This window comes from Micromys minutus (assembly GCF_963924665.1).
Source record: "Micromys minutus genome assembly, chromosome: 6".
Classification (NCBI taxonomy): Eukaryota; Metazoa; Chordata; class Mammalia; order Rodentia; family Muridae; genus Micromys; species Micromys minutus.
The window spans coordinates 75,013,857-75,041,308 of record NC_137975.1 but is presented as its reverse complement, the minus strand read 5'-3'; the positions used below and the strand labels follow the sequence as shown (position 1 = coordinate 75,041,308).

At 47.1% G+C, this 27,452-nt stretch overlaps 1 protein-coding gene across 11 annotated transcripts in view; it reads right to left on the bottom strand.

Annotated features, from left to right (window-relative positions):
• The window catches only part of RIPOR2 (RHO family interacting cell polarization regulator 2), a gene marked incomplete at both ends in the record, with an annotated part of 209,797 nt that overhangs the window by 26,412 nt on the left and 155,933 nt on the right, over positions 1-27,452 (bottom strand). For 7 of the 11 annotated variants that reach the window (XM_080917675.1, XM_080917677.1, XM_080917671.1 and 4 more), the window contains 10 exons: positions 5,098-5,227; positions 6,450-6,598; positions 6,858-6,983; positions 9,619-9,662; positions 17,867-17,930; positions 20,696-20,845; positions 22,742-22,795; positions 23,941-23,964; positions 25,402-25,480; positions 26,837-26,992. In XM_080917675.1, coding sequence (XP_080773801.1) covers positions 5,098-5,227; positions 6,450-6,598; positions 6,858-6,983; positions 9,619-9,662; positions 17,867-17,930; positions 20,696-20,845; positions 22,742-22,795; positions 23,941-23,964; positions 25,402-25,480; positions 26,837-26,992 — 976 coding nt within the window. Of the gene's footprint in view, positions 1-4,127; positions 4,254-5,097; positions 5,228-6,449; positions 6,599-6,857; positions 6,984-9,618; positions 9,663-17,866; positions 17,931-20,695; positions 20,846-22,741; positions 22,796-23,940; positions 23,965-25,401; positions 25,481-26,836; positions 26,993-27,452 lie in introns of all 11 variants that reach the window. The other 4 variants (XM_080917673.1, XM_080917670.1, XM_080917674.1 and 1 more) reach the window with 1 other exon arrangement.

Genomic DNA, 27,452 nt, shown 5'->3' with positions numbered 1-27,452 from the left:
AAGAGAGACAATCAGGCAACTGAGCAGGGTAGCTCAATGGGTAGACAGTCTGCCCAGCATGTGTGAGCCCCTGGGTTTGACCTCACACAGGAGGAGATTTACACATGATTAAGACAATTTCAATGTGAGTGCAGTGCCCTTGCTCTCTTCCTCAGGCTGCTCTGTCCAAACTTTTGACACCATGGCATGTCACTGTCATCTACAGACTTTACAAAATTCAAGTCAAGACCCCCACAGCTGAGTCTTAAAATTGAAAAAAAAAAAAAAAAGAGGAAAAGATCTGATGATGTCTTAATTAAATTTTCAGTTTCGTGCTGTGTTCCTAAGTATGTTGCCTGTAGACAAGGCTTTCTAGGCATCTGAAATTAGCCTCTTAGAACATTGTTTTCTTCATACATTCCAGGTTGGAATTGTAAGTTTTATTTTATTGTATTTAGCTTGTGTATGTGTGGATGAGGATGAACGTGGGTGTGGAGGTCAGAGGACAGTCTGGGTGCTGGTCTCTTTCGACTTTGTTTGAGACGCGGTCTCTAGTTCAGCACTGAGGATGGCGGGGTAGCCGACATGTGAGCTTCTCATAATTCTCCTGTCTCCGCTTCCAGTACAGAAGCACTGGAAGTGCAGACATGTGTGCAAATTATCCAACACATTATGCAGCTTCCTGTGAGTTCTCGATGTCCAAACTCAGTCCCTCATGCTTGCTTGGTAAGTGCTGTGTGTGTGTGTGTGTGTGTGTGTCTGTGTGTATCTGTGTGTGTGTGTCTGCCTGTGTATGAGTGTGTGTCTGCATGTATGTTTGTGTGTGAGAGTGTATGTCTGTGTGTGTGTATGCTAAGCCATTTGTGTGGAGGTTAAGGGACACCAGTGACTGACCCAAGGTTGTCAGGCTTGTGCTGGAAGCACTTTTACCATCAGTCCTCCATATTGGGCTTTTGAAGAACAGCCATTGTTCCATATGCATCGATTCTAAACATTGCAGAGTCAACCAACCACAGATGGGGAACAGTTGGAACACACACACAATGCGCCAGTATCCACTATGGCAGAATAACCATTTCCCCATCATCTACACTGTATTAGGACACACATTAGCTCATGAGATGATCTGGGGTACAGGGATGTGGGGTGCACACAGGCTCTATGTGATCATTGCGCCATTTGCCGTGAGGAGCTGGAGCCTCTGGGGATTTGGGCATCTGATTGGGTCTCTGCGTCAATTCCCTGTAGACACTCAGGGATATGCGGTGAGCACCAAGCTAATGTCTGCTTTGGTTATATATAAAATCAAGACTTTTCACAGGCATGGTAGAAATGATCTCAGTGAACAATTACAGCGAGGGAACGGAAGGGAAGGATGGAGGCTGCCTTCCTCCGAGCTCCTGTGTACTTCTGTCCTGTGCAGTCTGAGTTTCTCCCTCAATGTTCACGCTCTGCCGTGCCCTCACACCCCGGAAAGATAAAAGCGGAAGTTTGGGGCACTGATGGTTGGAGGATCAGAGTCCTAACTGCTGGGCCATCTCTGAAACCCCTTAGTCTCTTTACTGAAGGCCCAGGTTCTCCAGCAGGGCCTGCACCTTGCCGGAACTTGTGTGCACACACCTGGCTGCATCACGGTGGAGCAGCTAGCTGTAGCAGGGGGCTGGGTGGCCAGGGTCAATTTGCACTTACATAAGTGGCAAATAGTTGTGCTAAGTTCGGATGCCCTGCTCACAGGGACTTATGGTTTAGGAAGAATACACACCTACCAACAGGCACCCCACAAGAAGGAAATCAAAGTGGAGCCGTATGACCCTAGGGCTCTAAAGTAGCAGGGAGATTTGCATACAGCCAAACGTTCTAACAGAGCTACGTGTGCAGATCTATGCTGCAGCCAGAGAACTTTGCAAACTATCCACACTGTTCAGAAGAAAACTCACTACCTTGTGTGACTGCAAAACCATTTCACTTGCTTCCCAAGATTGCTTCCCAAGATTGCTTACCCCCTTTCTCTCAAAACAGCTTGGGTTTTATGGTGCCAGTCACAGGAATGTAACACCCCTTGAAGCTTAAACTACAAACAGTCATAGTCTGGAGAGATGGCTCAGCGGTTAAGAGCACTGGCTGCTCTTCCAGAGGTCCTGAGTTCAGTTCCCAGCAACCACATGGTGGCTCACAGCCATTTGTAATGGGATCTGATGCCCTCTTCTGGTGTGTCTGAAGACAGCTACAGTGTCTCACATATGATAAATAAATACATCTTAAAAAACCAAACAGTCTCACGACACTTTGCACATTGGTCTTTGGGTTTCATAATCTTCACAGACATAGGCATAAAACTCCTTCTTAGCCCTCGACTAGATTGATTTTTACCATGGTTCACAAAAGATGTTATTTGGAAGTATGTCATGAGATCAAGGTCCTAGCACATGAAAAGATGGTTCTAGAACCCGGCCATGGAAACTGGTGAGGCAGAGGACAGGAGGAAGAGACGTGAGTTCTTCAGAGAGTGTGGGGCATTCGCAGAGCTGTGGACGGAGTGGTAGGGAGACATGGGTCTGCTGCAATGGGCTTTGAGCAGATGGGAATGGCAGCCCTGAGGACCTTCGTGTTTCCCCAAACACGGTGAGAAGCAATCCAGTGTTTTCTAATCTTGCTTAAACGATGCTGTTCAACTTCTACCGATTCTCCCACGATGACTGGTCTCCATTGTCAACTTGAGTAAATCAGAATCACGGTGAAAACATACCTTTGGGTTTGCCTATGAGGGTGTTTGCAGAGAGGGTTGAGGCGAGAGGACCCACCCTGAGTGTGGGTGACAGCATTCCACTGGACCCGGCCTCAGGCTGAATAAGAGGAGCAAGTGAGTTGAGCCCCAGCGTTCACCTCTTTCTTGACTGCTAACACGGTGACCGGCTGTGTCATATGCCTGCCACCATGCCTTCCCCGATGTGGGCTCCTTAAACTGTGAGCCCAAATAAACTAACTCTGCCTTAAGTTGACTCTTGTCAGGCATTTTGTCACAAGTGGCAAGTAACTTCAACATTTCTGTAGCCCTCTGAGGCATACCACATGAGCACAGATGGCCGTCAACTCCACAAATGGCTACTCGTACGAGTGTATCGGACTATTCCTTTGGGTATTATTTTTATTTTTTACACATTTTCTCATACACTCACCCTATTTTTCTCAGAAACGCCGTGAGTATTTATGTTGTCCCTTTTACCTTCATTTTTTTAGCTCGATGAATGACATACAATTATTGTTGTTATCGTATTAGCCAGAAGCTCTTTACTCTCCTCTCAGGATAATTTTTTTTCTTTATTCTTCTTACAAGCCAAGTAATGCTCTGTTATGTAAATGTACCATATTTTCTTTATCCATACTTTTTTGCCTAAAGATTTATTTATTTATTATATGTAAGTACAGCTGTCTTCAGACAGACCAGAAGAGGGTATCAGATCTTATTACAGATGGTTGTGAACCACCATATGGTTATCAGGATTTGAACTCAAGACCTCTGGAAGAGCAGTCAGTGCTCTAACCACTGAGCCATCTTTCCAGCCCCTCCTCTTAGGATAATTAAAGGTGACATTTATTTTTCAGATGAAGAGATGAGGGTTTCTCATAGTATGTGTACTTGTCCATGCATTTTCTTAAGTATAATATGTAATTCATAAAAATGGGTTGCCTGTTACATTCCTCTGAATTCCGGAGCAGGGCAGAATGGACAAAAAGAAGTAGCTGTGGCAACTCAAATCCTTCGATTCCCTGAGTGCTGACTTTTGGAAGTCTGATGTCAGCGGTGAACTGAAAACAATCTATTTCTCTTTCGTCCCCTCTACTTTCTGCGTGCTGGGGTTTTAGGTGCACCAGCACCCCTGGTTCAGGTGGTGTTAAAAACAATTGTTTGTTTCTAAGAGTGAAAATCTTGTTACCAAGGAGGGAGGGAAAAAAGTCACAGCATAAAACCAAGGCTTGTTGGAAAAGGAGGGCGACAAAGTTGCATGCAAGACCATGCTTCCCACCCAAACGACAAGACAGGACAGTTGTTATCCAGAGAGCACACAGGCAAGGCACAAGAGTCATGCGGGGCTGCATGCACAGGGGCCCTGAAGTCAAGCACCTCACTGCAGGCTGCCCACACTCACATAGAATTCTAGCAGGGCCTTGGGGTTCAGGCTGAGGGAAGGCAGGTCACCGACAGAGTGGTTGTGGTGCAACGTGGCAAAGAAAGTGTCTCGCAAGGCACTCAACACAGACAGCCGCAACCATCTCTTCAGAGTCAGGGCGAGAAGGACGAGTTAGTGGAAAGAAGCAGGTTAACGGGTTTCCCTTGGTCGTTAGCAGGGCTCGATGAAGTCAAGCAGGCCTCATTCAAATATACTTGGAAAGACTAATGTTGGAGAATGCTTGGAAAACCTACGTGCCTTTTCCCACCTTTCCAAAAGTGAAGTCGAGTGAGGGAGAACCAGGCAGAGGAAGGAAGCCCCAGCCCTGCACTCAGAGGGCCCAAGTGTCTCAGAACATGGCATCTTTCATCATCAAACAACTAGAGGGACCTCTAGGAAGCAATTCTTCTTTCCATGTGTCTAAGAGTGTGGTATGCATGCACGGGCAGATATATGTGCATGTGTGTATGCATAGATGAGGGGTCCACCAGGACTCCTATTCCCATCTTATTCACTGAGGCAGGGTCTCCCAGTCAAACCCAGAGCTCTATGATATGGCTAGTCTCACAGAAGCAGGGTCTCTCAATCAAACCCAGAGCTCTATGATATGGCTAGTCTCACAGAAGCAGGGTCTCTCAATCAAACCCAGAGCTCTATGATATGGCTAGTCTCACAGAAGCAGGGTCTCTCAGTCAAACCCAGAGTTCTATGTCTCCCAGGTACCCTGCCCCAGAGATTCCCACCCCAGCTGTTCCAGCGGGGCCAGCACAACCACCCAGCATCTTGTTGATCCAAACTCTAGCCCTCATGCTTGCATAGTAAGTACTTTAGCTGCAGAGCCATCTCCCCTGCTCTTGGAAGTCTCCGATGTGGGGGTGACACACATTTGGAAGTCTATCAGAGCACCCCAGCGTTATCACTTCAATGCTAGAAATCACACTGAACTTACAAAGAAGGACTGATCTTTGAAGGTAGGTGTTTCTGGGGTGCCCTGGCTGTACATGGACATCCTCCGCTGGAGAGCCGCCGTCTTGTTCCCAGGGCCTGACGACGGGGTTGTGTCCTCCACGTCAAAGGGGCTGTGGAACAACAGGTTCTTAGGTCAGTGTATTAAAATTACCCGTCATCCCGGGATGGGGGGGAGATGGCTTCTCATTATGACAGTATTGACTCAGTCCAGTCAGAATGGGGCTGGTTTGGACCAGCCTAGGTTGTCGGAAAATGAATAAAAAAGAAAGCGCAGCAGAAGACTGACTCTGGACCTACTTTGGGGCCAGACCGAAGACGCTTCAGATGCGTCAGTTTCCCCACGAGTGTTAGAAACATGAGTGGACTAGCTGCTCACATGTAGGGGGTGCTGGGAAAAGCTCAGAACTTTTGGATGGACTCTAGGCAGGTGACCGGCAGACTGTCATTCGGCACTAAGGAAAATGATCGCAGTGGTCTCAGATGTACTGGTTGCTGGTCACTGACATCCCATCACCCATCAGGGACAGTGACCTTTGACATGCTCATTAACAACCACGGACTGTACAGGAACAGCAGCATCTTGGCTTTTGCCACAGCTGATGTGGGTTTGTAACAGAGCCTTCCAACACAGAGATGGATGTGACGTAGTTACTCACAAGACAAGGGCTGTGGTCTTTTCCATCAGGTGACTTTTAAAGAGAACGTATATTTTATTTTTATTCCTTTAAAGGATCGTGTGTGTGTGGGGGGGTGGTGTACAGTGTGCATGTGAAGGTCAGAAGACAACCACAGGTCTCAGTCCTCCTCTTGAATCTTGTATGGGATGGTGTTTCTTGTTGGCTGCTGTGTATAGCAGGCTAGCTGGCTCATGAGCTTCCTTTGACTCTGTCTTACTGTAGGAGTTCCAAGATTATAGACACATCAGTCTGGCTTTACGTGGCTTGTAGAGATCTAAACTCAGCTCCTCACACTTTCGTGGCCAGTGGTGTCACAAAGCTATCTCCCCAGACCTTATTTTATTTTACTCTTTGAGACAGCTCTCCTATGACTCAGACTGGCCCAACATTTGCTATGAAACTGAGGTTCACCTTAGACTTCTGGCCCACCTGCTTCCACCTCCCACATGCTTGGGTTATAGACACGTGCCCCCACAGCAGGGGCAGTGGAAAGGGAGATTTATGTGGACATGCTACTTGTTGAGCTTAAAGGATCCTGATTTAGCAGTTTTGGTGTGACTGCTGCTCCAGGCTGATACTGTAGTTGGAGCACTAGCCCGGAACAACAGCCATCAGCCCTTGCTTTTCCACGATGAACTTGAAAAAGGGAACTTACTACCAGGTGATTTCCAGGTTCAGCTTGATGGTACCAAGGTCATTGATGTCAACAGCCACCACCTGGGGTCGGGCTGCAAACAGCTCTTTGGTCTCGCAGGTCACACTGCCTACTAGGATGTGAGTTGCCAGTCCTTTGAGTTCTGTGACCTGGTAGAGAAGGTGAAGGGAGAAAACAGGAATGTCTTATCTTCATTTTTTTTTCTTAATCAGTTGATTCCTTATTTTAGAATCTGCTAGGTATTTTAAAATGTTACTTTCTTACAGTTACATTGTCTCTGGGCTTTGAGAGCAGCTCCATTAAAAGAGGCTTTGCAAGGAGAGAAGCCTACGGGATGGAGGGTTCCCACCAAGGGATCATCCGACCAGGAAGGAAGGAAAGACAACAAGAGGCACAGACACACTGTACCTTGATGGAAATGAAGCCAACTATGAGGGGCAGGAAGACGGTTTCTTCTCCATCCCAGCTCTGTTTGCCATTCACTTCTATTTTGCCTTTGAGTTTCCACCTCTGCCGGCCGTACTTCATGAAAATCTGGGGTGAAGACATTAGGGAGCCCCATGTTTCACCAGACTCCACCTTCTCTCCCAATTGCCTAGGTATTAAGGCCAGGAAACAGGCCCACACCCTTCATCCCCCCCCCAGTCTGGGTTCTCAGTGAAGCCCATGTGGAGTGTAGAGGAGATTTAATTTATTTACTTGAAACAGTTCACTATGTAGCCCTGGTTACCCTGGAACTCATTAAGTAGATCTGGCTAGCCTCCAACTCAGCCCTCTACTTGCCTCTGACTTCTGAGTGCTAATCTTCAAGCTACATTGTCAGCACACCTGGGCTAGTTACATTGTCAGCACACCTGGACTAGTTACATTGTCAGCACACCTGGACTAGTTAGTTACATTGTCAGCACACCTGGACTAGTTACATTGTCAGCACACCTGGATTACTTTACATTGTCAGCACATCTGGACTAGTTATGGGGTGTTCTGATTCTCTAGCTGAGTTTCTTTAATAAAAGGTTAGAGCAGGGGCTGAAGAGTTGGCTCAGTGGTTAAGAGAACTTGCTGCTCTAGAAGAGGACTGAGGTTTGGTTCCCAGAACCCACACCATGGCTTAGGGCTACTTTCATGCCAGTTCCAGGGGATCCAACACCCTCTTCTGTCCTTAGGAGTTCAGTCTGTCCACTCATGTACAACTTGCATATTTGTTTATTTAACCCTGTATCAATCCATCAGCCATTAGAACTGGAGCTCTGCTGACCCCAGCTCCTTTAGAGAGACAAGAACCATCTCCAATTCTACTTGTAGCCAGTGGAGAAAAATAGAGACCTCTCCCCAGTGATGCTGGCAAGGGCTGGGACCTTCCATACTCTGGGCAGAGGAAGGCACTTGGTGTGATGGCCTCAGAGAAAATTATTACATTCATGCTCTCCTGAAGAAGGTACAGACAAAAGGTCTTTAGATTTTAAGAAAGTTTTGGTTGTTTTGTTTCTGAGACAGAGTCTTACTGCGTGGCTCAGGATGTCTCAAACAACAATCCCTTCACGTATGAGCTACCATGCATTTTATAAATGCATTTTTTTTAATGAAGAAAACTCTATAATCAGATGTTGGTCATGTCCGACCTTTGGATATGGGCAGATGACATTGTCATACAGAAAGTTCATACTCAAGAACTGTGCAATTGAGTGACCCAAAAATTTCACACACACACACACACACACACACACACACAATCTCCTAATGTGTGAAGTTTATGATTTTCTGTCAGACCACATCTATATTCTTGGCTGCATGCAGACCACAGGCCATGGGTTGCACATACATGGTAGGACTTATTTATTTTCGGTCATAAGGCTTTGACTCAGTCATGACCCTAGATTAAACCTTGGATCAGAAAGAAAAGCTGCTCCAATGCTGGGGGCACCGGGAGAACCCAGATGTGTTCTGTCACAAAGCATTTGTTGAAGAGTGTTCGGTTATAGCCCACTGCTTGCCCTTTCACAAGCTGGGAAACCCTGTCGTCTGCCCTCCTCCTAACCCAGTCTACACTGAGAAAACTCTGAACAAACAAAGGCCTAGTTCTGTATTTTTGGCAGTTGCTGCAACCCACCTTTCTGATGTGGCCAGCCCATTCAAGTGCTGGCCTAGGGGCTTAGGGTTTGATGATACTTGGGGCACAGTCCCTGCTCCTGACTGACATGTCATCACCCCTTGCCTAAGATCTATAACCCCCCCTTAACCTAGTTGTGACTTCCTCAGCCCTACTCTTTGGGACCAGTAAGCCCACCAAAGAGCAGCACCTAATAAACCTGCATTTATCTGCTTTTAGTTGGGTCTAATCTGACCTATATCTGTGTCTGAGAGAGAGAGAGAGAGAGAGAGAGAGAGAGAGAGAGAGACAGAGAGAGAGAGAGAGACAGAGAGACAGAGAGACAGAGAGACAGAGACAGACAGACAGACAGAGAGACACAGAGAGACACAGAGAGAGAGACAGACAGAGAGAGAGACAGAGAAAGACAGAGAGAGACAGACAGTGAGAGACTTCCAGTGTTGGGAGAGGAACTTAGGGATGAAGGGTCATGACTGGATGAGAACTGACTCCCACGGATGGAACATGGCAGTTCTCACTGGCTCAAAATGTTAAAAGACAAATGAAGCAAAAATAATGACACCTGGCTCAGGCCTGGTGGTACATGCCTGACATCTGACCTGAGGCAGGAGGAGCATCCCGAGCAACTTCACGAACTGCTGTTTTAAAAATAAAAACCAGAAGCAGAGAAATAGCTCATCCATTAAAAGCATCTACTATTCTTGCGGAGGACCAGAGTTCAGTTCTCAGCATCTACAGGAAGCTCACAACTGCCCAAAACTCAAGCTGTGGCCTCTGTAGGCACCTGTACTCCTGTGCACACACCCAGACACATATAGGCACCCCCTACACACAAACACACACACATACACACACACACACACACACACACTTTTGAAAAAGTAAAACATTGACTGCAGATGTAACTCTCAACAATAGAGCACTTGTTCAGCATCAATAAGTTCCTTGGTTAAGAGTACCAAAACAGCAGCAGCAGCAGCAGCAGCAGCAATCAAAACTATAGCCAGCTCTTGCCCTTCAAGCCTTCAATGCCAACATGCAGACCAACATGTTACTTACTTCATACTGGTCTCCAGGACAGAGGCGGGCAAAGCCAGCCAGACCTGTAAACAAGAGATTGGGCTGTGAGTTGCAGAACACATTTCCTTTCTTTGGAGACCCAATTTGTCATGGGTTAAAAACCCAAGTTACATGTGAAAGTGGAGAAAACTCGGGTAACAACAGGTTTAGGAGCATCTTCAGAGACCGGCCTTTGATGGGATGTAGAGGGATTCTGTTCTTTACAACTAGCAGGACACACCATGATAGGGTGATGGAAGGTTTCCAAGGCCAGGAGGCTGTTGGGTGGTTAGAACTCTGTGTACCTTTGGCAGATTTCAAGAACGGGGCAGCAGGACCAGAAAGACCTATTCTTTCCCTGACCAAAATACTCCCATGAAAATAAACTGGCCTTTTGTTTTTCCTTCTGTCCCAAGATCTGTGACACTAAATACCTCCCTTGTGAGTTCTTGTTCCCATGCCTGGTACTTGTCTGCAGCACACACATCTCCTGTTTATCTCATTTTTTTACATGCCACAGTGATTCCACTGTTGACGGCTGGGGACTTGCTAGAAATAACTATCATGTACCCCAAACTGGTGACTAAGAAAACAAACTAAGGGTCTGGAGAGATGTATGTGGGTTCAATTCCCAGCACCCATGTGACAGCTCATAACTGTCTGCAACTCCAGGATCTGACACTCTCACAAAGACATACATGAGGGAAGAATCCAAATGCACATAAAAATAAATATAAAGAAAAGAAAACAAACCAACTGCTAATAGCCTGTTCCTTCAAAAGAAGAGGCGTGTCTTGGGGTTATCAGTGCTGTGATGAGACACCATGACCAAAGCAACTCGGGGAGGGAAGGGTTTATTTAGCTTAAGCTTCTTCCATTTCTTCTTCTTCCTCCTCTTCTTTTTCTTCTAAGGTTTTTTTTTTTTTTTTAATTTATCATATATAAGTCCACTGTAGCTGTCTTCAGACACACCAGAAGAGGGCATCAGATCCCATTACAGATGGTTGTGAGCCACCATGTGGTTGCTGGGAACTGAACTCAGGACCTCTGGAAGAACAGTCAGTGCTCCTAACCACGGAGCCATCTCTCCAGCCCTTAGCTTAAGGTGCTATGTCACTGTTCATCACTGAATGGAAGTCAGATAGGAACTCAAACAGGGCAGAAACCTAGAGTCAGGAGCTGATACAGAGGTCACGGGATACAGGGGCTATGGTGGGTTGCTGCTTATTGGCTTGTTCAACTTGCTTTCTTACAGAACCCAGGTCCTCCAGTCCAGGGGTGGCCCCACCTACAATAGGCTGGGCCTTCGCCCACCAGTCACTAATTTAAAAAATGGTCTATGGCTAGACCTTCTGAAGGCATTTTCTCAAATGAGGTGCCGTCCTCACAGATGACTATAGCCTTCTCCCTTCCTATAGATTTTCACCAAAAGCCCACTGTGCGAGGGTTAAAATGATAATTTACATCTTAAACTTTTTCATGAAAAAATTCTTTTTCTGAGAAGATTGCAGTGAAAAACTCAGTACAGCTACTTCTCATCTTCATCTTTGAGTCCTGGGGACTGTTTCTCGCATGTCTGCACGCGTGTCTGCACATGCTTATGCATGTAGCATGTGCATAAGTGTGCTTATGCTCCTGGAGGTCAGAGTTCAATACTGATACTGGTAATGTCTTACTCAATTGCTTCATACATCTTATTTATTTATTTGAGATCGGATCTCTTACTGAACCTGGAGGTTGCTATTTGGTTAGATTGGCTGGCCAGAGAGCACATGGACTCAGCTCCCCTCCCCACCCAGGCCAAGTTGGGATTATAACCACGTGACACTATGCCCAGCTTTTTATGTGGGTCCTGCAGATCTAGACCCATATGGCTTTGGCTTGTTGCTTTATCCTGTCTTCCCTGCACTGGGTTGCGTTTCTAGAAAGACAAGGTTTTACTCATGCAAACAAAACAAGGATGATATTACACTGTGTACTTTAACTTCAATGAATGGCTCAACTAATAGATGGTGAGAATCTTGGATGGACAAATCTGCTTCCCATTGGCCCATGAGCCTGGTTCTGAATAAGATGAATCCAGGGACGTTTCCAAAATGGACTCACTTTTTATCATCATTCGTCACTAGATGGCAGCAGTGTTCCAACTTGGCATGCCTTCTAGTTGGAGAGTCCATCCATCTAGGACCAGCTCTCAGCAATAATTAGAAGCTAATGAGCCACTTAGGAGGACTCACTGTAATAAAGGCAGGATTGGAGGAAGCTATTTTCATGAACAGTTCTGGAGCATTTAAGCTTGTTCCCCCCCCCCCGCCTCCACAAAAATACATCCGAAAGAAAGCATCGCTGGCCAGCTTTTATGAATCTGAAGCCTGATGTGCTAATTCTAGCAAAACATGATTTACCCTTTGGAAGCCTACAAAGTATCAGCTCCTGGCTAATCCGCTGCCTGTTTACGTATGAGGTGACAATAGGGATCCTTCTTCATGATGGATAAGTTGAGAAGTGTGTGTGTGTGTGTGTGTGTGTGTGTGTGTGTGTACGTGTGTGATATTCTTTGACGATCTCCCTTCTCAAAACCACCAGAAATTTCCTACATGAAGAGCTTCATGGGTGAGGGAGGGCTGTGGTTGTGATGAAATTTGGGTCTCGCTGCCATGGAGTGAAAGCACTTCACTGGCATTCCTTATAAGGCACCCCCCAACCTCTGATGACAATGATAATGGCAGAAGAGCAGCAGGCAGGAGGAACCAGTTTCAGGCACCACCTTTGAAAGCTCCCCCAGGTCGGTGTCCCATGGTCCAGGCTGCAGCATGAGCACCTGTGCAGGAGCACCGGCAGGGATAGCTGGACTTTGGGGCCTGCCTGGGTTCTTCCAGTTCCTGGAAGAGGCCCTGCTGGCATTTCTACAGCTGCAGAAAGCTCAGTATTTTCTCAGCTGCTTGGTGGGAACTGTTGTATCAGCTAAGCAAGTTTTCATTATGGCCACTCGGAAACCGTGCCTGGGTTCCCTCAAGTGGGTCTTCTGCCTTCCTGATCTTCTGACCTTGCTCCCGTGTTATTCATGTAATAGCTCTCCTGTAACCTGAACATGCTCCCATAACAGGTGCTGACTGTGTGAATAAATGATGTCCCCGGGCTCCTGTTTAGACATTGGGTCACCAGCTGGATAGCTCTGTTTTGGGAGGTTATGGGGTCTTGAGGAGTTAGGGCCTCGCTGGAGGGAACCCACACTGGAGAGTGGTTGAGGTTTATAGCCCCGCTCTGCTTCCAGCCTCTCTTTGGCTTCCTGATCTACCCTGAACTCTGCCTCAGCTGCAAGCCGCCCCCCACCCAACTACCGCAGCTGCCCTTCCCACAGTAGACTGAATTGCTCCAGACCTTAAGCCGCAATAGATCCTTTTCCTCTTAAGCTGCTTCTTCCAGAGACTTTACCACAGTGGAGAAAAGTCGCCAATACGGCGCCACAGCTGCCCGCCTGGCTCCCTGTGCCCTGGCTCCCTTTGCTCAGACACGGTTCTGGTCAGGGAAGTACTCGATCGTTCCCTGCTCTGCCATGACCTTCTTAAGTGCACCTCAGGCTGTAAGACAAGCTGCCAAGCACCAGACAGCTGGGTGTCTTAATGCTGGCCTTCCTGGTCTATGGGCAGGGTTCCAAGTCTACCAGAGGCTGGCCTTGCCCTAAAGGCCATGGTGCCTAGTTAGCCTAGTTAGCACTGACTTCCGGACATGTGCAGTTCTGGAACTCGTTCCAATGAGGTGATCATTGGGAAGACAAGCATGTTTCTGTAAGAGACTGCAATTCTTAGCTTCTCTCCTAGTTTGGGGTCCTGAATCCAGTTCTCCTTAGCTGGGCACTTACGGGTTTTCAGAATCTGGTCTGAACAGCCCCCCACTGCACTTTTGCAGAGCACAGGGGACACAACACTCCCTGACAGCTTTGGGCGGCATCCTTCAGTTTAGCTGTTCTAGCTGAAGGCCATTTCGGGAAGCTCTCCCCGCCCCTCCAACCCTCGCCTCAGGAACCTTCTCTTCAAGTTTAAAATTTTTCTTTTCTTTTCTTTTCCTTTCTTTTCTTTCTTTCTGTCTCTTTCTTTCTTTCTTTCTGTCTTTCTTTCTTTCTTTCTTTCTTTCTTTCTTTCTTTCTTTCTTTCTGTCTTTCTCTCTTTCTTTCTGTCTTTCTCTCTCTCTCTTTCTTTCTTCCCTCCCTGCCTTCCTCCCTCCCTCCCTCCTTCCCTTCCTTTTTCCTTCCTTCCTTCCTTCCTGACAGTGTCTCACTCTGAAGCCCACACTGGCCACAACCTCTCAATCCTCCTGCCTCAGCCTCAAGAGTGCTAAGATTAGGGCGGACCACCAAACCTGACGTAATTTCCTTTTTCTCTTGAGACAGTTGACTGTAGCTTTACACTCAGATCCTCTGGCCTCTACCCTCAGCAAGCCCTCCATCCATCCTGGGCCCAGGTTTCCCCTCAGCAAGCCCTCCATCCATCCTGGGCCCAGGTTTCCCCTCAGCAAGCCCTCCATCCATCCTGGGCCCAGGCTTCCCCTCAGCAAGCCCTCCATCCATCCTGGGCCCAGGCTTCTCCTCAGCAAGCCCTCCATCCATTCTGGGCCCAGGCTTCTCCAGCACACTGGTCATGTGGTTGGTCCAGTTGCTCATGTATGCCCACTGAGTGAGGCTCCCCTCCACCCCGAATCTCCGAACAACTCGGAGTCCAGGGGTCATGAGGTGACATAGCTGGTGTGCATAGCTTAGCAGTTCTGATCCCCAAGTCTTTATCACCACCATCGCCAGGGCAACTAACTGCCTTTCATATGATGGTTAGTTGTGGGGTTGAGCAAAAGGGAAGTGTTCGAGGGTGTGGTGGGGAGGAGCTTAGAGGTTGTCAGGTCTGAGAATGTGATGCAAGTGGTGGTTTGGACACGGAGGGGGGTAGGGATTGGGGTTGTATACTAATCAAACATAATGGACAGGCAGTGGCTCATGAGAATCTAGGGTGTCATGCAATCTGGGATGATTTCTCACTCCTTTTGTGGAGGGAGAAAAGGATGGGGCATGTGCACTTGTATGTGTGTATGTGTCCATGTGCTTGTGTATGGGTGTGCATGTGCACGTGTATGTGTGTGTGTGTACGTGTGTGTGTGTGTGTGTGTGTGTGTGTGTGTACGTGTGTGTTTCCTCTGGTTTTTCACTTTAGGAGGGCAGAGTGATAGAAGTCGAGTTTAGGGCAACCGTGGAAGCATATGAGAGCAGAGGCAGAGGGACAGCAGATAGACGTCTTGAGCATTCACTGCCTCAGCCCCTGTCACTCATTTACAGTTGGTGACCGGGGCCTCTCCACCCGGACAGAGCTTACTACCTCTGGGCCAGAGATTTGGATCACGTGGGTGGGTGGGTAGTCCCTTCCCCATGTCATACCTTCCAGGTGTCTATGTTTTAGGTAGATGGGAATCCCTTCTCTAGGGAAAATCAGCATTTGAGCAATGGTTGATAGTGTCCGTTCAATCATTAGGATGTCTTTCATAATGTGACATCGAGGTGGCCATGGAGGCAGCTGTGACGGTTAATTTCCATGGCCAAACAGCTTGAATAAAAAATGCCAAGAAGGCTGGGTATGGTGGTAGCTGTAGTGAGCATAGTAAGAAATGCCTTTTAGACAAAAATAGCTTAGTTAGGGACTCATGGGGCTGGAGAGTCTCTTGAGCCAGGACTACTGTTAGAGACTGAAACCAGACCTGCAGCTAAAATATGTCACAGGTGAGCAGATTTGGGGACATAGGCTAAGGACCAGAGTTTAGAATCTAGAGTGTGAACCTTGTGTGATGACCCTCAGCATAATAATATAACTTTTGTTATACAAAATACTTCTATCTACTGTATTGCTGGAGACAATAACTATGACTCTAGCACTCCGTGGGTAGTGAGTGGTAAGAACCAAGAGTTCAAGGCCAGCTTCAGCTATGTAGCAAATACTACAAGAGACCTCTGTCCAGAGAGAAGGAAGGGAAGGGAAGCGGCACTGAGAATTAGAGAGGCATAACCCTTTGGATGTGTCCATGAGGTGTTTCCAAGGTCAATTAATTTAGAAGTTAAGACACACCCTGAATGTGGGTGACCGTATCCTGCAGGCTTGGGGATTGGACTGAATAAAACACACACACACACACACACACACACACACAGGTGTGTGAGGTGAGCCGAGCACCAGCATTGCTCTTTTTCTGCTCCTGGTCCTGGGAAATTTGAGGAGTCTTAGCTGCAGACCCCCACAGCCATGAGCTCTTTATACCCTCCCTGCCACGAACAACTGTCCCCAACTCAAGCAATAAATTACGACAAACCCCTTCTCCTTACAGTTTCTTTTTAAATCAGGTGTTTGTCACAGAGATGTGAAAACTAACTAATGTAGGACCCAGGACCCAAAGATTTAGCTTCAAGTCTGACATCAGCTTACTGTGTGACCTCGGAAAAGTCATCTAATGTCTTTTGGCTACTGTCTTCCACACGTGAAATAGAAGAAATTGTCCCTCTCATCTAAAATGGAAGCATCAGAAATGGCCTGAGCAGTCCTTGTGTTAACAGGGTTGGTGACCTCACTCTCTGAGTCCCGGCCTCCATAGGACACGGGCAATCCTTGTATTAACTGTGGTAAAGTAACTTTACTCGGTATGCTAGGCTGCAATGAGCCAGGCCACTCAGAACCATCCTGACAGTTTAAAGAGACCTCCAGAACCTCCATCCCGGCTGTGCAGACTCTGAACCGCTGACAGAGATCATGGGTCTAGAGCGGTTTTGAACCGCTGACTCAGGTAGAGACCTAAGTGGAAGCAAATGGAGAGTCGGAAGGACACAGACGTCCGACGTAGGCAAGGCATTATGTATGCGCACCACCTAATTGCCTGCTGCCTGAGGCGGTCAGAAGAGGGCATCAGATCCCCGGGAACTGGAGTTAACATTGGGTATAAGCTGTCATGTAGGTGCTGGGAACTGAACCCACATCCTCTTCTTCAAGAACCACTGGTGTTCTTCACTACTATGCCATCTCTCCAGCGCCACCCAGAACCACTCTCAAAGGGAGTTCCTTCTTTTCACTTTTCTTAGAAGTACAGAAAAGTAGGTAAAGTGATAACCCCCATTCACAACCTAAGGATCAAACTGTTAAACCAGCAAACAGGGGCCCAGCTGCCCATTACAGTCAGATGAGTCAAAACATGGGAGAGAAAAGGACTGGTGGTGATGTCACTGTCCCACAGCCCTGATGGACACCGCAGACACTGCAGTGTAAGGCTCACCATGTCTAGGTGAAGTTACCCTTTTTTCTTTTGTGCTGAGGTGCTGTAGTCTAAACCAACAATGCTCTCATTAGAACACACTCACAGCAACATGGGGGCGGAACAAATGAAATGATTGACAAGCAGGTATGGTGAGGCAGGAATGTGAGACAGGTATGGTGAGACAGGTATGTGAGACAGGAATGTGAGACAGGAATGTGAGACAGATATGTGAGGCAGGAATGATGAGACAGGCCTATAGTTCTAGTGCTCAGCCTGTTACAGGAGGAGGATTGATTGCTTTGAGTTTGAGACCAGCTTGAATTAAAAAAAAAAAATTGTCTTTGAACTAAAAAGAAAATATTCAAAGTAGGTAAATAAACACTTGGCTAAATGACAGTGTAAAGAGGCTGCCAGGCAAGTCTAGAAGGTCTGACAGGGTTTGTGTTAGATTAAAGGGAGCCCAACTGACAACTAATTAATTATAACGCACGGACCTTGTGTGGGTCCTAATTGGAGCAACGCAACTCTAGGAAGCGTTTGTGAGACAGCTGGGGATGTCTGCAAACGAACTAGGTTAATAACAAAGGATCGCTAATTTCCTTAGACGAGATAATGGGACAGCGGGCCATGGCACTGTGGTTACGTAAGATGGCCCTATTCTTTCAGAACCGTACTGAAGTTTACAGGTGCTGCCTGACAGACTTGGCTTCTCCTCCTCTGGAGTTTTCTAGTTCATCAAAGGGGGAAAGAAAAAGTGGCAAAGCCTTGGTGACTCTGAGTCATGGGATGGATTCTGAGGTTTGTTGTTTGACTCATTCAACGAACACCATTTTCAGATGTGAAGGCCAGGTTGGGAGAACGCCATCAAGATGTTGTCTTGAGAGCAGGGGACCCTATGTCTGCGAGATAGCACTCCTTCATGAAGCTCTGTGGACCCGGCTCCTTTATCCCTCTCCGAACAAGGACAGGTTACCTTTCATCTTGATGGAGAATTCGCCCAGCAGACTCTCCAACTCCGCTTCGATGCTGCACATGTTCTGCAAAGAGCATAGGAAATGGCGTTAGATCCGCTGCCCCTGCGGGGGGGGGGGGGGGACAAGGCATTTCTACAGCAATAGCACTGAGCAAGAGGCAAGCTCCTACTTTCCGTGAGTGCACAGCACCCGCGGCAGGACAGGCAGAGCGATGTAACGCTTCCAGTGCACGCACGGGATAGCTGGGGCATAGGTGAACAAGTCAAATGGTATTGAAGGACTCAGACACTCCAGAATGCGGGTGTTCTAAGAACAGATCGGGGCTGTACAAAAAGGCAGTACTGCTGTGTTGGGGAGTCGGCCGTGCACTCTACGTAGGAAGAGATCCGAGCTCCAGGTTAAACAAGCTGGGTCAGCCACCCTTTAGGGTGTACCTGTTTCATAATATCATGTTGTATTCCATACATTTATATGTACCTTTTACTTGCTAAATTAAAAATAAAGTAAAAGAAGCAGCCGGGCTGGCTGGAATGTGCTTGTAATCTCAGTAGAAGGAAGGCTGAGAGGTTGCCCTCTGGGGCTTGGGCCTGCAAGCCTAGCTTAGTTAGAGAGTTCCAGACCAGTGAGAGGCCCTATCTCAGAACAAACAAACCCCAACACAATGGATGGTAGCAGCCGGGAGGGTGAGAGCTGAGGTCTTCTTCAGGTTTCTATACCTACCTGCCTCTCTACATCACACACAGAGATGTGTACATTCACGTACAAAATTGGGGGGAGGGGAGGATGAAGAACACCAGAGTTTGATTCTACTCAAGTGAGGCAGACTTTCAGTGTGATGTTGGGAAGCCCTGGAATGATCCCGGGGTTGGGTTGGGGTCCCCTCCTCACTGCGGCGTTAAAGGAATGAGCCGCCGAGGTTGCAGTTCCTGAGTGCACCCATTCTACCGCCCCAGGGTCAGATGGCCCAATGAGAGCAGTTAGAGGTGGACTTCAAGTGTCCCAGCCAGCGTGTGTCTCTAGTGAGCTTCCTGCAGCTCAGCTGGGGTAAGCCTTGCACGCCTCTCTACTATAGTAAGCCGTACTGGCACCCTCTGCTTCTGCGAACTCTTCCTCTTCACCGAGGCCCAGGCCTGTGCAAGTTGCCACCCCGAGAGTGAGGCCACTTAGGAAACACCAACGGAGCTCTGGGAAGTCCTCAGGCTCTGCTTCTTATTGGACTCGTTGTCCCCAGCGCCGTCACACTTGTGGGACGCGGGGAGAAGGGTGTTTCCGTTTCCTGTAGGAAGTCCTCCCCTACTTCAGAGGGCTTGGCAAAGCTGGGGAGCATTTCCTCAGGTCTGAGTTCTGAGGAGCTTGAAAGCTTTGAAAAGAAGCTCAGCAGGGCAAACAGTGCCTGGGGCTTCTCTGCAAGGGACCAGGTTCGGTGGAATACTAGTACTGTCTTAAGAACTCGGGGGGGGGGGGGGGGGGGGGGCACCGTGCTACTAGGCATACAGCTGAAGTTGCTCTGGATGCGGTCAGGGATGAACACTGCTCCAAATTGAAAAAAAAAATACTTGGAGAACTGTTCCTGTTGTTCCTGGGGTTGTGGGTATGAGGAAATCACTTAGGATTTTCAGTGCTTCGGAACTGTAATACTGGGTTATTGTTGGATCCTGTAATTTGGACATGCTCACAAAGCAGGTCAGAGGGCTGGAGAGATGACTTAGTGGTTAAGAGCACAGGCTGCTCTTCCTGAGGACCCAAGGTCAGTTCCCAGCACCCACAGTTCCCAGCAGCTACACTGTGACTCGTAACGACAGTTACAGATGACCTAGTGTCCTCTCCCAGCAAGCACATTAATGACCGAGTGACCGCCACAGCTCTTAATTATTATGAGCCATGTTCTTGCTACATAGTCCTAGCTGGCCTGGTAGTCACTACTATTGAGCCCAGGATGACCTCAAACTTGCAGTAATTCTCCTGCTTCAGCCTTCAAGTGTTGGGATTACACTGAGCCCAGCTTATTTTGTGAATTTAAAAATATCCTTCTGAATTTAGGCAAAGAAGAACCTAGTGTTAAATCACGAATAGAGAAAGACTTATGCAGTTCAAGTGGCCCTGTGGTGTAAGCATAAAGGGCTCCTAAGACAGATGTCTGGCTCTGCGAATTGCCTACTAACCCCTGCTCGCGAGTGACCTCACTGACGAAATCTGATCTCCGAATAAAGTCTCCAGGGATAGGGAGAAGTGCCGATTTAGTAATTCAACCTCTTCATGAAGGGCATGCGTTCATGTCAGGTGACTGGGGGGGGGGCGTGAAACCCTCCCTGTCCAGTGATACTTGGACCCCAGAGACTGTTAGAAACCAATAAGATAAATTTCTGTTCATGGCTCTTTATCTTGGATAAATCTCTCTCTCTCTCTCCCTCCCTCCCTCCCTCCCTCCCTCCCTCCCTCCCCCCACCACACCAGGCAGAATGGAGTCCAATATCAACACTGTATGTGGGCTAGCACACTACAGTATTTAGAAGTGAATCTGAATGGTGACATGTTAGGCTGTACGGCTTAGTTGAGACTATTCCACCATTACCTTGCTTGCTTGCAGCTTTATCTATACACGAGGGGAGGAGCCTCATGTCTGCCAGGTAAATAAATGCTCTGCCGCTGACCTACTGTCCCAGCTGACCTACTTTCCCAGCTCTCTTTTTACTTAGTCATTGTTGTTTACATTTGGAGTCATGGTCTCACTGAACGCCCCAGCCTTGCCTCGAACTCACTCAAGTAGCCGGAGTTCGCTCACAGTGACACGAGTCTGCCCTGGTCACGGAAGGAGACTGAGGACTCACCTCTGTGTACTCCTTGTAGCTGCGGTTGATCTCAGACAGACTCTCCCGGGCAGCCTTGCTGGCAGGGGAGGTGGAAAAGGCTTGCTTCATTTTGCTGGCACCATCTTGGAGACGCCGTTGGATACAGTAGGCTTCATAGAGCTCGTCTACCTGCCAGAGCCCAAACAGGAAACAGATAAATAACCGTCACGCTTGAGAGAAGTCCCTTAGACTGCTGTCATGCCCTTAAAGATACACTGTGTTTCTGTTCTGGAGAAGCAGAGAATTGTCAAGTGATTCCTTACACCAGTCACTTATTCATTTTCAACACCGTTACCCATTTGTTTGTTTGTTTCAAAGCAGATTTTGCTTGAATCCTGTTTCCAAATTGCACACGCCAATAAGGCCCTTTCATGTCTTTGAGACAAACAATGGACTGTCTATTGGCTTTGGCAGCAGCCTAGCACTTGAGAGGCTGAGACAGGAGGGTTCTGGGTTCCAGGCCACTGAGAGCCTCCTAGAAACAGAGATAAAGGGAGGGATGGGGGTACAGAGGGGTTGGGGAGACACAGAGAAGTAGGGCACACTTTGGAAACTGTGTAGGTCTGTGCTGGACTGTGGGGTTAGACTATGAGGACAAGAGCCTTCTACCTGTGGAGTAAATGTCGGGACGGTCCCAGGTTTAAGTCAAAGAGAAAATGTGCAGTATGCAAAGCTATGATCACTTTAAGAGGCCTTGTCAACAGGTGATACCTACAGCTTCGAAGTCGGTATTTTATCTATGCATTTGTGCATGGGTGTGTGTATGAGTGTGAGTGTATGTGCGAGTGTGTGAGTATATTTGTGAGTGTGTGTATGTGTTAGTGTATGTGTGAGTGTGTATGTGAGTATATGTGTGCATGTGTGTGAGTATATGTATGAGTGTGTGTGTGAGTATATATGTGTGTGTGTGAGTGTGATTGTATGTGTATGTGTGTGTATATGTGAATATATGTGTGAGTGTGTGTGTATGTGAGTATATGTGTGAGTGTGTGAGTATATGTGTGAGTGTGTGTGTATGTGAGTATATGTGTGAGTGTGTGAGTATATGTGTGAGTGTGTGTGTGGCTCCCTGAGCTGTGGCTCAGTTTCTCAGTTAAGTGGAAGGCCGTCAAGCCTCGCCCACGCTCTTGTCTTTGCCCCAGTTGGAACTGGGTTACAGGTGTTTTCAGGATAGCCAGCTTGTAGCACGGGTGCTGGGATCCAAACTCCGGTCCTCATGATTGTGTAGCTGTGTAGCAAGGACTCTCAAACACCTCCCAAGCCCAGACTCTGACTCTTCTTTTACTTTAAAAGATTATTTTCTTTTTAATCATGTGTGTGCCATGTGTGTGTATGTGCACTTGTGCAGGGGCCCTTGGAAGCCAGAAGAAGGCATCAAACCCCCTGGTGCGGGGGGGGGGGGGCGTAGGCAGTTGTGAGCCGGGGATGTGAATTCTTCAGAGCAGTATGTGCCCCTAGCCACTGCTTTAACAAATTAAGCATTTGAAAGATAAAAAATGAGGTTATTTACTGAAAACAATTTTGTGAAATCGTGGACCAATAGAAGAGAAAATTCAGTTAAATTGTTCACGTTTATGAGTAAAGTCCAAACAGTGCCAGATGTTCACGTTTATGAGTAAAGTCCAAACAGTGCCAGAAGAAGTTTCGCGTTCTTCTCTCTCCTATCTCTCTTCCCTTCCTCTCCCATACTGAATTCCTCTTTCTTCTAGACTTTGTTTATCTATATTTTACATGAAAAGGTGTTGTGCTTGCATGTGCGCCTGCACACTACACATATACCTGGTATCTACAGAAGCCAGAAGAAGGTGTCGGGGCTGGGAACTGAACCTGGGACCTTGGCATGAGCAGTCAATGCTCTTAACTACGGCACCGTTTCTCCACCCCCATGGCTTTCATTTTTATGTTCAGCTGAGGCCTCTGTTAGTTCAGGCCATCTGGAACCCATGTTACACTCAGGGCGGGCGTGCGCCCGGCAGTTACTGAGAGCAGCAGTGCAGAGGCAGAGACATGAGCAGCACCCGTTACCTTACTGATGTGAAACTCCAGGCGCCGCATGTATCTCTCAATCGTTTTAATTTGCTGGAATTAAAAGGAGAGGCTTGAAGAAAGAGCAGTCATTCACAGGGCAGTTGATGAGGCTCCTGAGAGAAACCTTACTAGCCTGTCCCTGCACAGGTCCCACGAGTACTTCCTGCCTCCCCTTAAAAAGAACGTAGAAACCTTGGCCACCATTTTAGGGTTGTCCTAATGTTAATTCGGAAAATATCTTTGAAAACACCAACTAGCCTGAGAGATGAGCTTGAACTAATTATGGTCCATCCCGTGGTAAACAGCAGAGTGGCCAACCCATTTGATTTCTGGTGGAGCAGTATCACTTGGACTGTATCTAAATTTCTTCATAATAGATTTTGCATGTTCTAAAATGAGCTTCTGCACACTGAATTGTGCAATCGGAACTATAACTGGGCTATGCCTTATAATGTTATATGCCCATTGCGACAGCTGTCCATTTGGGCTCACATGATACAGCTGGTCATGCCATCCCTATGAGTTATAAATGTTGTAACATACATTCAATTTAATTGCCCTTTAAAATATCTTTGTAGGGAATGCCATGATTAGATTAGGCATTGAAATAAAGCTATGTACATAGAACAGCATGGAGAGAGATTGTGCACAACTAAAAAGAAAGACAAAAATCTCACTTCTAAAAGGCCTGGAGGGATGTTGTCAATAAGAATATATACTTCACATGAAAAGGAAGAGCTAGATTTAACTAGAATCATTTCTTTCTCCTTTTATATTTTTGAACATATGATATATGTATATATATATGAAATTATTTTAGTGGTGCATAAGCAGCTGGGGCATTTTCTAATCAGAGATGCCTCAGAGTTGGTGAAAAGGGCAGCTACATGGGCAGTCTCCAAATACAAATTCCAGACTCAGAAACCAGAGCAAACCTTCATTCTGGAGGCCTTGTTTCCCCCTCACGATCTTTGAATCTGTGAGCTCATGGTTCCCACCACCACCACCAAAACCATCCTTTTCCTGGACTCTTACTAACTCCCAAAATCACCCTTTATCTGGACTCTTACTACCCCCCAAATCACCCTTTAACTGGACTCTTACTACCCCCAAAGGGCTCTACTGATATTTTGACATCCGCCCCACATGCGGAGCTTCATTTTTCAGCAGCACTCCAACACTGGGCGCCAGCCTACCTTGTCTAGGTCATACAGTACACCCTGAAATGAAAAGAAGAACCCCTGGTTACAACCCATCTCCTTAGAACTCCCACCCACTTTAATAAATGACTCTGCCCCCATCTACACATTTCCTGTGAAGGAATCAATCACCAGCCCCATCAACTTCTACTGGAATTTTTGGTATTTGCTTTTAATGATTAAAACTCCGGGTTACCCCTGCGATCCTACACTTGCACCCTGTCCTTGTGGCCTCTTGAAGGATAAGCCCCCAAAGCATTTTAGTCTATAGGCCAATGAAGTGAAAGGCAAACCCATGTTAAACACAGCTGCCAGGTCCACACATGTAGACTCTCCTAGGGTTTCCTGCTGCCTCGAAGTGTTAAGCTGGAGTAGATAACACTTTGAAATGAACAAAATCAGTCCTCACAAAATCATCAGAAGAGAGGACACTCGCCACATGGCATGGATTCTAATGGGGCTCAATGGTGCTTTCACACTGGCCTCTTGGTGACCTTCTTCCCTTCCCTGCCTGCCGCCACTGACTGTGATGGCTAATTTTCAGTAGTCAGGTTGACACAAGTCAGGGTCATCTGAAAAGAGGGAAGGCCAATTAAGAAAATACTATCGGATTGGCAGGTAAGCAAGCCCCTGGGGGCATGTTCTTCACAATGATTAGTGTGGGTGGGTCCTGTCCATTTTGGGTGATCCTGAGTACTGTAAGGAAGGAGGCTGAGCAAGCCACAAGGAGGAAGCCAGTAAGCAGGGCTCCTCCTTGGCCTCTGCTAATGCTCCTGCCTCCAGGTTTCTGCCCCGACTTCTCTCTGTGACGGAGTGCACAGCCTGGAAGCTGAAATAAATCCTTTCTTCTGTAAGTTGCATTTGGCTGTGGTGTTTACCACAGCCATAGAGAGCAAAGTAGGACACCGGCCTACATTTACAAGTTGAAGAGAGAGCAAATGTTCTCATTTCAGGAGCTGCTAGGGAAACGGCAACAGATCATTTTGCTACGTTATTTAAAGTTTTCTTTTAAAGATGTAATTATGTATCTTAGTCTATGATGCTTTGTCTGAATGTGTGGTTGTACACCAGAAGAGAGCATCAGATCCTGAGATGCCAAGTGGGTGCTAGGAATTGAACTCAGGAACTTTGGAATTATTAAAAATAAAGCATTAAAAAAAATCTTTTTCCTTTTTTATTATTCTGTTTGTTTGTTTGTTTGTTTGTTTGTTTTGAGACCAGGCTTCCTTGTATAAGGCTGGCCATCTTCCTGCCTCAGTTGCCTTCCTGGGGTTGCAGGTGTGAGCCATCAGGTTCAGCAATTCTTCCTTCCAAAATACACACCAGGAGGCCATAGCTTTGCCCCTTGTATCTGTTTTCTTTAACATTCCTCTCCTCCTGCCCTGTCCCCTCTTCAGCAAGAGAAGAACCTCCCACCCTCTACCCTGTGTTAGCATCCTCCTGATCAGAGGTACCTACCAGGCGAGAGTTTCTTTTCATATCTTTTAATTGAGCAGTCAACTTTTCCAGCTCGGTCTGGTGGAATTCCAGGTACTCACTGCAAAGTAAGACAGCATGGTGAACACTCAGTTCAGAAGCAATCTGAGCAGTCACTGACCTTTGCCTTCTGAGAGGGGCTTAACTCTATGAAGAACTGAGTTGGAATTTTGATGGAGACCACATTGAATCTGTAGATTGCTTTCAGCAAGACGGCCATGTTTACTAGATCAGTCCTATCAAACCATGAGCATGGGAGATCTTTCTATCTTCTGAGGCCTTCAATTCTTCAGACTTGAAGTTCTTGTTATACTGATCCTTCGCTTGCTTGGTTAGAGTCACACCAAGGTATTTTATATTCTTTATGCCTATCGTGAAGGGTGTCATTGAGAGGGGGTTAAGAATAGTGATTGCAGTCAGGTGGTGGCTCACACTTGTAAGCTCAGCCCTTGGGAGGTAAAGGATTCAAGGCCAGCCTGGGCTTCATGGTAACTCAGGCTAGCCTGGGTTCTAGATTGAGACTCTGCCCTTCTCTCTCTGGGATTTGTGGCTGGGGAGAATTTTGAAAGTCAAGTGACTGCGTCTGATCCTGTCTAGTTTGAAGAAAGGAAAGAAAGGTGGCAGAGTGATCCTTTGAGGCTGAAAATCCAGAAGAGAAAAGTCAGTGGGGAGGGAAGACTTAGACAGGACTGGGGCGCATAGTTTTGCCTAGTTAAACCAGGTAGTTACTACAGGTGCCTTACCAAATGCTAGGCAAGTTTTCTTTGGGACAAACTGTCCCTGTAACACATACAAGAAAGCTTCAGAACTCTTTACAAATGATCTGCTTGTATGTGTGTTTGAGGAGTTTCTATACCATGTCATTCAGGCTGAGTGTGGACTTTGGATGATCCTCCTGCCTCGGCCTCCTGAGCTCTAAGCAGGATTCCAAGTGTGACCCACACCACGCCTGGCTCAGAACCCTTCTTTAGAAATCTCTAGCTCAGCTGTGGCTGCCCACTATTGTCTGAGTGAAGTCCAGAAGTCCAGGGCGCTAGCCATAAACATGTAATGGCGTCAAGCCTACGTCAGTGTCATGATATGATGCGTAAATACAACCAGTCTCCTGTCTCTGAGATGATAGAGCAAGAAGAAAACACCCAGGGAAGTGTGCTGGCACACACTGTCTGTCCCCCTGCATCCCAGTGGAGACAGGATCAGAATCGCCAGGTCTACTGCTTAAGGAGTTAGTTCAAGGACAGCCTAAGCTGCGTGAGACCCTGCCTCAAAAAAAAAAAAAAAAAAAAAAAAAAAAAAAAAAAGAACCAAAGAAGGCAGCAGTGGCTCATATGGCCCTTTCAAAACTGTGACTGGTTTTTAGGAAGGAAAGGGGTCATTTTAGGGAAGAAGATCTCTCCCCAGGGCACATGGTTCTTACTCAAGTCCATTTTTCAAGGCCCGGTAGACCTCCTCCACTCTCTTGGGCTGAGGCTCTTTGGGAGTGTTGTTATTTTTGTGTCCTAGATTGTGCATTTTCTTCAGCTTGGCCTGAGGCTTCTTGAGGGCTGAGGCATTTTCGATGAAGGAATTACACCTAAAGAAAGAGAAGAGAAAGCAAACCGTATTACACCTAAAGAAAGAGAAGAGAAAGCAAACCGTGAGCCTCCGGCATCAAAAAGCAAAAGCGCCAGAGAAACACCCTTTAAATTGCCTTTCCTTCATCCTAGTGCCCTGGAGGAATGAGGTGGGGCCTTGAACAGCACAGAAATGAAAGAGCCAGTTTGCTCCTTGACTTTTGTTTGCAGAAAGCTTTGCAGAGCAGAAGCTCTACCCTGAAGGCACAGCCTGGCTTGCAGTAAGTGCTTTTGAGGATGCTCTTGTGTCTAGCTAGCTCATAGAGAGCCAGGGAAAAATACTTCCAGTTGGAAACAAGGAACAAGTAGAGGCTATATTCTACCAAAGGAAAAGAAAAGTCATTGTGTAATATCAGATACAAACTATGTCTTGCTAGGATATAAATGATACCTTTGGGGGTAAGGGAGATGCCTCTGGGG